Here is a 12,893-nt window from a genome sequence, read left to right on the forward strand (position 1 = left end):
TTGAAAAATGTTCTCATTGTCTTTGTTGTCATGTGGTTTCCCTATAATATGATTGGGTGTGGATTTAAACAGTTTTTTTTTTTTTTTTTTTTTGCTAATATTTGGTGTGTTTCTTGAATCTGAAGGATGTGTCTTTTATCAGTTCTGAAAAAAAAAACACTAGCCATTATCTCTTTGAATATTATTTTTTCTTCATGCCTTCTGGAATATTAGTTATGTAGAAATATTAGTACTAGTATTAGTTTATTAGTTGTATATTGCATCTTGTCTTCCACATTTCTTAACCTTTCTTTTTATAGTCTTTTTATCTATCTATGCTGCATTTAGAGACATTTCCTCAGATCTGCCTTCTAGCTTACTAATTATTTCTTCAGTTCTAGTTTTAACTCATCCTTTGAATTTTTAACTTTAATCTAATTACTGTTTTTCATTTCTATTAGTTCTCTTTGATTCTTCATCAAATCTATATTTTAATGCTTTCTTTTCTCATATTTTCAATTTATTGTTAAATAGTTTCATGATGTAAAAAAATCCCTATTTTTTAGTTTTCATTTGATAATCCTGTTATTTGATATTCTTGGTCAATTGTTATAGCAGTTTCTTGTGTTTGCATAGCGGATTGCTTTCTCTCTCCTGTTTTATAATGTTTTACTTAGCTATTGTTAAGGAGATTGGCATTATTCCACCCTGGAAAATACTGTGTGAGTGGTAAAGTGCCCCTCAAAATGCCTTTCTTTGCTTCTGGCAGTAGTTTGAAGGATATCACCAAGTTGGGACCAGTTTTTTATGTTAACTCTTTGGAATACAGTTTCCTAGACCCTCTGGTAGTATGAACTTGCGCTCCAATCTAATATGAGATGTAGGCTCAGGGTATTGAGTTTTTCACAGAAGCCCTTTAAAATGCCTATATTTAGAGATCTTGAAATAAAAGAAATTTGCTTGCTCATTGGTTAGGATTTTACCCTTTCACTGAGGAATGTAGCCCTTCTAGGTCCAGGCTTTTATCCAGAGCACTGACTCATTATTCCAATACCTAACGTGGGCCCAAAGCCTAATCTTATGTCCCCAAATTAAACCCCAAACCCGTAGATTACTGAGACTGATATCCTCCCATAACAGTTGCATGTCACTCGCAGGCCCATTCGCATTTACTTTTAGTCTTTGTTTTGGCCTCTGAGAGTTTTCTGTTCTCCTTACAAACTCAGCTATGTGTTTAAAACAATTGTTGTATTTTATCCATTATATCAGAATGTTTGAGGGTATTTAAACTGTGTTGTTGGGAGTTGGGAGATAGTTGTCAGGTTACCTTTGACTGCCATGTTGTTAGAACCAGAAGTATATACATTACTTATTTTTGGTTCTTGTTAGGAGGGGAATCCCTTATTGAAAACAAAATTTTATCCTCTTCAACATAAGAAACATCGAAAATATAGTTTATAAATATAAGGTCATATTAAACTGCTCTGCTTCTATAGGTAATTATCAATATTAGAATGAAAAGTTATCCCAGAAATAGATTCCTATACAGAGACCTTTAATGTGTCATTTACCTGCTGTGATAAATCACAGACGTGAATGAATGTTTATCTTCATTAGGAATGATTAATGGCCTGGAAGTATTATAAGACATTCATATTTGCATTATGTAAAAGATAACTTGTTAAAAGCCAAAGTGCACTGCTTTTTAATCTTCCATAAATTTTGTGATGTTGCAAATGTTTTCAGCCCTATATAGACTTCTTCAAGCAACAAGGAGGAAGGACAACCCTCAACTCTAAGTGTACATAACTCTAACGGACAGATTTTTTAAGGCGAAAGAGATGGTAATATACCTAAGAAGATATTTTTGGAAAAGATTGCCAAGTTGTAAACAACTTACAGATGTGACAAATTTACTGATTCTTATCTTTATTATATTCTTTATTGCATTACTTAGAATTTTTCTTACATAAACTATTTCCTTCTTAAAACTTCTTATGCAATATTTTTTTTTGATCTTTGTGGATAGTATTCATTTTTCCAGGCAGTGAATCCTGATTACTCTCAGACGATTCCTCTCCCACCATACTTAAGTCATGACTGAATCTTGCTGGTTTTACTGTATATTCCAAGTAATGGGTGATTGCTCAGATGACTGCAGTATATGCCGAGAATTGTAGAATTTCATTATCTGTGTGACATTGGACACTTTTTTTTTTAGTATTTACAAGACATATTTTCTTTTTTGGCAAAGTGAAAACATCAGACTAAAGATTTACAGGAGCCCTATAGTTCTCTAATCTATGAATCCTTATAAATGAGAGAAAATTCTGTTTGCCAGCTAAATTACAAATAACTTCCATATTATATTTATTTGTGTTTGGAAAAAGCCTTTTTAATTATGCTTTATTTTACTTTTAATTTTACTTTATTTTTCTTTGTTTCAATTCATCATGTTATTTCATTGGCTATTTCTGTTTTTGTATCATTCATTGATTTACTGAGCAGATACTTATTGAGCATCTACTTTTTACTCAGTACTATGATAGATTGGTGTTGTGATGCAAAGTTGAACATGATACATAGTGATTGTTTTTTTTTTTTTTGAGACGGAGTCTTGCTCTGTTGCCCAGGCTGGAGTGCAGTGGCGCGATCTCAGCTCTGTGCAAGCTCTGCCTCCCGGGTTCACGCCATTCTCCTGCCTCAGCCTCCCGAGTAGCTGGGACTACAGGCGCCCACCACTGCACCCGGCTAATTTTTTGTATTTTTAGTAGAGACAGGGTTTCACCGTGTTAGCCAAGATGGTCTCGATCTCCTGACCTCGTGATCTGCCCGCCTCGGCCTCCCAAAGTGCTGGGATTACAGGCGTGAGCCACTGTGCCCGGCCCATAGTGATTGTTTTTATGGAACTTAGAGTCTAGTGGAGCAGTGCATTGAGATAAATTATGCGATAGGGAAATATACTATGGTATTGCTGAGTGGACACAAGGGAAAACACTGACCTCAAACTTGGAGGGATTGGGAACCTTCCTGGAGGAAATGCCACTTAAGCAAAGACCTGAAATTGGAGGTCAAGGGAGAGTTGGAGAAAGGAGGCGTGGAGATGAGAGAGAATGTGATACTTCTGAGGAGCTGAGAAAGATACACTGCTCCTAATATTCCTGTAACAGAACAGAGGGACACTAGCTTCAAAACAGAGGCTGGGTAAGGAGGGCAGTCTGATCCCTGGTAAGGGGTTTCACTTTAAGAGTTTTAAGCAATACACCTTCATTTTCCTCTCCCGTTTTAGAGTGAACTTGCAGGTGCAGTTTGGCGAATAAATTGGAGGGGGGATATCAGGATTTTATAATACAGTACGGGTGCAATAGTCCAATATAATCCATCAGCAGTGAGGGTGTAGGAGAGCAGACAGATTTGAAAGAGATTACAGAGGTAGAAACCCTGTGGTTAACTAGATGTGGATTATGGTGTAGGAAGAAGAGTCAAGAATATCTGTGTTTACAATTCTGATGACTGGGCAGGTGGTGATGATATTTACTGAGCTAAGGAACACAGGGGGAGGAGCGAGTTTGGGAAGGAAAATGTTGAATTCAGTTTGGGCACATGTGGCACATTCATGTGTCCATTGGGCAGTTGGATATAAGGGTTCAGGAGAAAGATTAAACCTGGAACTATAGATTTGGGCTTCTGTAGACTATAAATGATCATTGAAGTCGTGAGAGTAGATGAACTTGCTCAGGAAGGTTAAGTGGAACAAGAACAGAACGAGGCTTAGAACAGAACTTTGAAGAAGACCCTCAGTCAAGGGATGGGTAAAAGAGGAGATGAGAATATGCTCAGAGAAGACAAGCAAAGGACGCAGTAATAATCACTGTTAGATGCTGGTCAGATGTCAAGGAAGGATTGAAGTACTGATTGAATTTAGCAACCGTGAGGTAGATCCTGATCTGGTTGAGAATAGTTTCAGTGAAATTGTGAATATGTAAGTAAGCACTGTACAGTTTCTTTGGTGAATGAGTGAAGATGAAGTAGTAGAGACAGTAACATAGACAATTCTTCATAAACAGGAACAGAGATATGTTAGCTGAAAATCGGTCTGGGGTAGAGAGGTTTTTTGTTGCTGTTATTGTCATTTGCTCATTCTTTACATTTGTCTTTTCAGAATTTGCTTTTAAATGCTATGGGAAGGGGAAAGGCAGACAATGACAATTAAGGCAAGAGAAGGAATAATCAGTAGAGTAAGGTCCTTGAGCTCGGGTTGACAGTAGGATAGATAAGTGGAAGGAACACAGCGTATGAACTGGAAAGGTGGACCATGGTCAGAATCTAAATGTCTAATGTCTTAATTTATTTTTTCATTTTTATTGTTTGGTAGAGACAGGATCTCGCTATGTTGCCCGAGCTGGTTTCTAACTCCTGGCTTCAAGTGATTCTCCCTGCTTGGCCTTCCCAAGTGTTGGGATTACAAGTGTGAACCACCAGCCTGACTTATATTCAAAGATAGAACAGTTCTGAATGATGGTGGGATAAGGCATGAGAGTGTGTGGTGGACTAGAAGTGAAGGTCAGGGGAGAAGAGATGAAAACCTTGATTGGTCAAGGTGTTGGCTAGGTCTTACAAGTGAAGTTTCCCACGCTGATGATGGGTTGTAAGGACCAGTAAAAGAGAGAATGTCCAGGAAGTGACTAGTGAAGTGGAGGTGGAAGATTCAGTCATGTCCCTTAATAGTGTTTGCTTCAGCAGGAATGCATTTGTATAAAAGGATGTAGAAGTAAGGGTGTGCAGACAGTACTGGGGAATGAAGCCACCCACCTTTTGTTCTGATGCTATAGCATCTGAACCATGCAGGAGTGAACAGCTTCAGCTTGAGAAGGTTGTTATTAGGTGAGTTATGTTAGTTCAGTTAAGAGTAAGAAATGGAATGCCCATTTAGTGAGGACATTGAAGATGTAGGGGTTTGTTTACCCACCTGCATGAGTCTCGACTGAGACTGGTAGCAGAAACAGTTGGATCTAAGACTTCTGTTTAGTTCCACAGTAGTGGGTGTTCAAGAAACAAGTTTTGCCCTGAACTCTGCGTAACCAGCTGTAAGACTGTGCATACAGTAGTTAAGTGATTTCCTTGATTTAAAACTGATTGAGTTCAAAGAACTTGTGATATTTCAAGAGATATCCATTGCAGCCTACTTTATTCTGTTGTCCTGTCTTTATGTTAACAGTCATAAAAAATTTGTGATACAATACAGGTTTTTAAATTTAAAGATTTGTTGTCTTAGGTAAATTTTTGAGCCTTTTTGGTTAGTACATTTAGATTTTCTGTTAAAGCCTCATGTTTATGTTCACTTCTGTTTGTTTTTTAAACCTGTTATTTTTTTTGTTTCTATTTCTTAACTTTCCTAGTGTAGGTAGTAGAGAATGGTAATAACTGTGCAGTAACTTCAATAAAGAGAGATGAAACAGTGACATATTAGTGACATCAGTTCTCTTGTGTATATGTATTTGTGGTGACTGTAAAGGGAACCCTGGACTTCATGAGCATATTTCTTTCTTGGTGTTTTTCAGGGACCATGGCTAAACCTCCTGGATCATTAGCCAGAAGCAGCAGCCTGTGCCGTTCGCGCCGCAGCATTGTGCCGTCCTCGCCTCAGCCTCAGCGAGCTCAGCTTGCTCCACACGCCCCCCACCCGTCACACCCTCGGCACCCTCACCACCCCCAGCACACACCACACTCCTTGCCTTCCCCTGATCCAGATATCCTCTCAGTGTCAAGTTGCCCTGCGCTTTATCGAAATGAAGAGGAGGAAGAGGCCATTTACTTCTCTGCTGAAAAGCAATGGTATTGGCAGTGAATAATCTACAGGGCATGTTGGGGCTGGGTTGGGGGTAAGGTGTGAGGAGGGGGCAGGAGGAGTGGTGCATGTTTCCATTTTCTGTTGCTACATATCAAGGTACCACAGACTTTGCAGCCTCAGACATCAGCCATTTTTTAGCTCTTAGTTCTGTACATCAGAATTCCAAGACTGGTGTGACTGGGGTTTTTGCTCAGGGCCTTACAAGGCTAAAATCATGGTGTTGGCCAGGCTGCATTCTCATCTGGAGCTTGCAGTTCTCAAAGTTTACGTGGTTGTGGCGAACTTCATTTCCTGTGGCTCCAGGATGGAGGTGCCTGTGTCTGTGCTTTCTGTCAGCTGCATGGCGGCTGCTCTCAGTTCCTGGAGGCTGTCCACTGTTCCTTGCCACGGGATCTCCATCTTCAAAGCCAGCAATAGAGGATTTCTCTGCTTTAGATTCCTCCTTTGCTTTGAGTCTCCAACTTCCGTCTCTCTGATCTCTAGACTAAAATTTAAAAGGCTCCCCTGGATAATAATCTCTCTATATTAAGATCAACTAGTTTGGGGCCTTAATTTTATCTTCATAATCCCTTTACAGCAGCATCTATTTTTATGTTTGATTGGAAAACCGGAAGAAGGTGTGTGTACACCAGGGGCTGGGAATTTGGGAGCCATCTTAGAATTCTGCCTACCACAGACATGTAGGTAGATATTTTGAGATGTAACTGCTTAGAGGTCACTGGACACAGTTGACTCAGATCTCAGAGCATAAACTTGTCATGAACAATTTTATATGTAAAATAGAAAAGCATGAGCTTGAATGTACTTGAACACAAAGAAATATCAGATATGACTGACTTAAAAATATTTGTTGTCACTTAATGATTTATTCTGTTATGTGCTGGTACTTGCTAACACATAAGCAGTATCATATGCCAAAGGTTTAAGAAAATGTCAGGAACTTAGAAAAGTAAATCAGTAACTTAACAAAATGGGCGTAGCAGCAGTGTATTTCAGTCCAACTTAATGACATCAGTGCTCCATGAAACTCTTAATTTGAGGAGCTCTGTTCTTAAACCACATTCCTCTTTAAAAGCAGTATGGTATTGAGTGTTAGTTTCAGGTATTGCCACTGAGTAGCTATGTGTCCCCAAAGGCTTTACCCTCTTCTATGAGAAGCAAAAGGGAGTGGTCCACACTCTTTATCATGTGACTCTTTAGGTGACATTATCATCAATAATCATTTTTCGCTCATAATTATCTAGTAGTAAAAGAAAACTTTATGATTTGCAAGTGATCACTGCAGCATATTCCTAAGGAGATAATGCAGGTTTTATATCTTCATTGCAGTTGGAGAATCTGATGTGACTTTGCTTGGTGAACACTTCATGACTAGCTTTTTGTCTGTCTTTGCAGTATGATCATAGTCACCAGCAAGATGACTTTACTGATAGAACTGGCCTTGTGTGGTTTCTGGAAATCAGAAGGAAAACTGGAGAGCTGCACTCTCTAATAAAACTTTCTGCATTGATGGAACGTTCAGTTCTTATTTCAATAGCAATGCCAAAATTTCCTAGCTAGCTCTCATAAATAAGAGAATAATTTGAATTTGGAAAACTTTTATTCCTCTTCATTTTCAGTCTCTCCTCTATTGAACCACCAGAATCCTTGCAAAATAATAATTTTGAATATTTACTGATTTTTTTTTTTGTGAGACAGAGTCTCGCTCTGTTGGAATATTTACTGATTTTTTAATGTTCTGTGCCTTATGGACATATATGCTCATTTAAACCTCATTTTGAGTTTTCTTATACAAGTGTGAATTCAGCTCCATGTCACTCTGGGGAAAAAAAGAAATAGAAAAAAATAGCATAAGTGGTACACATAGTTAAGTTCAACATTCCAAAGAATATGTACTTTGCAAGAAAATAAAATTTGAAGTTGTAGTATATCTTATTATCCAAGTCAGATTAGTTATGCAGAAGAAGCAACACTTTGGATTATTGTCATTACGGAATTCAAATGTTAGAACTAGAAGGTAACATTAGTGATTAATCAAATTTTCTTACTTTAACAGATAGGAAAATTGAGACCTCAAGAGATTAAGTGATTTGCTGAGGCTTTTACAACTGATTAATGGTAGGACCATCTTAGGAACCCAAGTCTCCTGACTTAAATCGATATTCTTTTCACACATTGTTTAGAGTTTAGGGGCTAGTTTTTAAAATATTTTTAGCCTAGCTTAGAATTTCACACACAACACAGCCAAGCCACATAGCAGAAGAGAAAATAAATTCATAAAATTATAACTAAATCAACTTCTGACTCTGGAAGCTAAACAGCTTCAGGGAACAGTGATATATTCTGTTCAATTAATAGACAGCCATTCCAAAAAAAGGCTTTGCAGAAATGCCTCTACCAATGTTTGATTTCCGAGTCTGATCATTTCCTCATATCTGAACTGCTTCTTGCTTTCTGTTAGCACTACCCATTATTGAATTATAAAAGCATTTGAGAATTATGCAGCACACGTAGGTGTATTATATGAAACCATTAGTTAGGTCTTTCTATAGGGGATTTTGTACCTTTTGAGAGCTTGTAGTGTAGTAAAGGCAACCTTCATAGACATATGTGAGTAAAGTACATAGAAATGACTAAATTCAGCAATCTTAATATGTATCTAAAATGTAGTATTAACATAGAATATTCATCAAAAGTAACTGCCAGACTTCCAGTAAATGTGTACATCAGTAACATGAAAATGATAGTAATTATAGGCCATCTAAGGTAAGAGATCATTTAGTTTATTCATTTTGTAAATACGAATTTAGTCTTTGCTATGAGAGATGCATTTGCCAATAACATGAGCTGCCAAGACAAGTGAGACAAGGACCTGGCCTAGTTCCAGCTGCTGGGTTATAATCATATGTGCTCTTGCCTTTCTGTTCTGCCTTCAGCTCTGTTCCCTTCTCACACTGTATTTCTTTTGCCACTTTACCTTGACTCTCCCTTTCATTTCTCAATCATTTCCTTTCATGGAGTGAACAGTATTCAGCTTGGGCTCGGTGCGTGCAAAAGTGAATGAGACTAAGTAGTAAAGCTCTCAAAAAAAAAAAGTGAGTAAGATGTGATCCTTGTTCTTTAATATCTCGCTCTGTTCATTCATTCATTCACCCACCCTTCCATTCATTCATCCAACACATTTTTATGAAGTACCTACCATAAGCTTGCCACTCTTCTAGTGCAGAGAAGACAGAAGTTAATAAGGCTCCTTGTCGTTATTTATTTCTTTTTTTCTGAGATTCTGCCTATAAACAAGTTAATATAAAATATCATTTTAGGTTTTGGTAAGTTTTGGGGTTGCAAACAAAGACAGGTAAAAGGAAAGAGAATGCTGTTTCAGATAAGGTGGTTAGAGGAGGCAGCAGTAATCTGCGTACCCTGGAGAAGTAAGCCACGTGGAGATGGAGAGTAGATAACACCAAGCAGAGGGAACAGCAAGTGCAGGGCCCTGAGGGGTCTTGAGGTTGGCATGTTACAGGAACACAAGGGAGTGTGCAGTTGGAGACAGCCAGGGACCACATGTACACAGCCTGGTACGCTTTGACAAGGACTTTGGATCTTACTCTGAGTATGAGAGAAAGCACTGGGAAGTTTCGAATAAGTGAATGATATGTTTTGCTTGAGTTTTTAAAAATCACTTTAATGGCTGTGTAGAGAAGTAACTGGGAGGGAAGAATGAGAATGAAAGCAGGGAGACCAATTAGGAAGCCGTTGCAATCATTTAGGTGAGTTCCTGGCTGTTGCAGAGGAAGGATGGGAGCAGGGGACATAATAAGGAATGGTGGATTTGAGAGAGATTTGAAGGAATGGGTGATGGCATTTACTGTTTGTTGGTTGTGGGATTACAAAATTTATTTTTCCACTGTGGAGAAAAGGAGGAAAACATTCAAAAGTAAGAATGCTGTGAGAATTTACTGAATGTCTGTTTTTTTAAAAAATAGCATCATATGTTTGCCCCTCCCCTCCACTGCCATACTCTGATGTGCCTCGATTCCCTGCTTTTAAATTTGGTAGAACTTATATTTTAGTGTAATTCCTTTCATGTATATTTCTTCCTTCCTAACAAAGCTATAGTTCATCAAGTTAACGACAAAGGGAGAGGCAGTGACTAAAATTCATCTTTTAAAATAGCGTTAACTCTGATTTAGAAAGAAAAATAGTATTGAAACAAAACGTAAAAGTAGCTAAGATGATAGCTGAATCACCCGCAAAATTTACCATTTTAATTTATTTGACAAAAAGGAGGTGTAACTTACATTGTCTGTAGTTTGTAAGATTTCAGTATTATGGTCTATGTTAAAAATCCAGCATTGAGTTTTGAGAAGTCATATTATTTAAAGAAGTAATGTTCTAATTTTGCTGAAATGTATATAGAATCGTATCATTTGCCTCTTTTAAATTTCAAAAAGCAATGAAAGTTGTTTTAGTTAGAATATCTGCTAGTACTCTTAAGAACATACTGATTTAAAATTTGTACCTTTGTTTGTGTTTCATTCAGGGAAGTGCCAGACACAGCTTCAGAATGTGATTCCTTAAATTCTTCCATTGGAAGGAAACAGTCTCCTCCTTTAAGCCTCGAGATATACCAAACATTATCTCCGCGAAAGATATCAAGAGATGAGGTGTCCCTAGAGGATTCCTCCCGAGGGGATTCTCCTGTAACTGTGGATGTGTCTTGGGGTTCTCCCGACTGTGTAGGTCTGACAGAAACTAAGAGTATGATCTTCAGTCCTGCAAGCAAAGTGTACAATGGCATTTTGGAGAAATCCTGTAGCATGAACCAGCTTTCCAGTGGCATCCCGGTGCCTAAACCTCGCCACACATCATGTTCCTCAGCTGGCAATGACAGTAAACCAGTTCAGGAAGCCCCAGGTGTTGCCAGAATAAGCAGCATCCCACATGACCTTTGTCATAATGGAGAGAAAAGCAAAAAGCCATCAAAAATCAAAAGCCTTTTTAAGAAGAAATCTAAGTGAACTGGCTGACTTGATGGAATCCTGTTCAAGTGGCATCTGTAAACTATTATCCCCCACCCTCCACTCCCCTCCTTTTTTTTGGTTTGTTTTAATTTTAGGAATGTAACTCCATTGGGGCTTTCCAGGCCGGATGCCATAGTGGAACATCCAGAAGGGCAGCTGTCTACTGTCTGCTTATTTAAGTGACTATATATAATCAATTCATCAAGCCAGTTATTACTGAAAAATCATTGAAATGAGACAGTTTACAGTCATTTCTGCCTATTTATTTCTGCTTTGTTCTTAGTGATGTATATGCAACATTTTGTTGAAAGCCACTGTGGACTTACAAGCTTTAATGGACTCGTAAGCCAGCATGGGCTTGCAAAAATTTCTTGTTTACCAGAGCATCTTCTTATCTTTCCACAGAGCTATTTACATCCTGGACTAAATAACTTAAAAGAAGTAAAACTAATTGCACTACTGTTTTCCAGACTGGAAAAAAAAAAATCTCTGCAAGTGAAACTATAGAGTTTATAAAATGACTATGGATAGGGGACTGTTTTCACTTTTAGATCAAAATGGGTTTTTAAGTAGAACCTAGGGTTTCTAATTGACTTGATTTCTGGAAATGAAAACCCACGCTTTTATTATGGGAAGCTTCTTTAACTGCATTTACTATTGTGAAGTTTCAAGTCCCGCTGTAAAGATCATGTTGTTTTGTTTTCCCCAGGGCTTTCACTGTGATTTACTGCATTGCAGGCTGTATGATAAAATATACATAATTTAAAGAGAGAAGGCTCTTGATTCCTTATGCAAGTGGAAGAGTTGAAACTTGATTGAAGGACTTACAACATTCACAACCTTAAGCTGAGGTGGGGGGATATGGGGATTCAGGCAATTGTTTACACACTTTGAATAACTGCAAAGGATTTATGGTTTGTGAAAAATGTGTACTGTGGAAAAGATAATAAATTGGAGACATTATTGTGTGGGATTGTGCTGATTTTTGTTGATAACACTCCACAAAAAACACTATGTTTTCTGGAGAGCTGTGTAAGCTGTCTTGTTGCTTAGTTGCAATATAAGAAATAGTGATGTTTTGGATGTAAGTTGTCAACAAATTTCTATTTTATATTGTTTGTCATATTTTTATGTAGTTTGAAATGTATAAATGTTCTAATATCAAGATTAACAAATATAAATTTATGGTGCATTTAGATTGTGTTGTATTAATTTATAAAGTATGGTGTTCATTAAATTGGTGGGTTGTATAAGGGTAGCTTTTATTGTTAAAAAAATAGTAGAGAGTTAAGTTCCATATAGCAACAAAGTATGTTAACATGTAGGGAGTTTCTGCTTATACCACTTTAAAAATATGCAATCATAAATGATTTGGTTACTGCAATGCAGATGGATGTTTGGATGAACAACTGATACATTTTAGTTAGAATGCTTTTTCAGCATTATGGCTAAAATATATGTCTAACCCAGTGCTATTTAGGTGAAAACGCTAATTGATAAACCAGAAGTTTCTTTTGAGATTTGCTTTAAAGAAATGCTTTAGTAAGAATATGAACAATTTCCTGATGTCTCCTATAAATTGTGATTGTTTATTCTGTTACTATTGTTAAAAACTTGAATGGTATTTATATTGGCTGATATTTATATACTTAATAGATTGAGTTCTGTAAGGGCAAAAACGGATTGAAATGAACATAGTGTTTTGCACTAATGATAAGGTAAGATAACCTGAGAAGTAGGGTTGAGGAACACAGGGTTGAAAGCTGTTGAAGAGGGGACGAGTTGTGCATAAAGAACTGAAAAGGGTTCTGGAGTGTTCATTCAGAGTGAAGGGAAAACCTTATCCTTCTTTTTCTTATAACCAGACAGGAGGAGTTCTTCCCTTTGAAAATTGCAAAAGGAATGAGAACTTTGCAGTTTGATGAATAGAGAAGGGAAAAGTTGCCGGAGGAGCACGGAGTGAAGATGGGAGGAGCTGTTAGCAAGGCCCACTGCTGCTCTTGGGTTCGAAGGGAGCTCTGGAGCAGGACCAGCTGGGGGCC

At 37.7% G+C, this 12,893-nt stretch overlaps 1 protein-coding gene across 5 annotated transcripts in view; it reads left to right on the forward strand.

Annotated features, from left to right (window-relative positions):
* Positions 1-12,047, forward strand: part of STIM2 (stromal interaction molecule 2) — a 163,806-nt gene extending 151,759 nt beyond the window's left edge. For all 5 annotated transcript variants that reach the window (XM_054485108.2, XM_054485107.2, XM_054485105.2 and 2 more), the window contains 2 exons: positions 5,541-5,814; positions 10,371-12,047. In XM_054485108.2, coding sequence (XP_054341083.1) covers positions 5,541-5,814; positions 10,371-10,848 — 752 coding nt within the window. In that variant the 3' untranslated portion in view covers positions 10,849-12,047. The remainder of the gene's footprint in view (positions 1-5,540; positions 5,815-10,370) is intronic.
* Positions 12,048-12,893: the final 846 nt, after the last annotated feature.

The sequence above is a fragment of the Pongo pygmaeus genome, chromosome 3 (genome assembly GCF_028885625.2).
Source record: "Pongo pygmaeus isolate AG05252 chromosome 3, NHGRI_mPonPyg2-v2.0_pri, whole genome shotgun sequence".
Taxonomy (NCBI): Eukaryota; Metazoa; Chordata; class Mammalia; order Primates; family Hominidae; genus Pongo; species Pongo pygmaeus.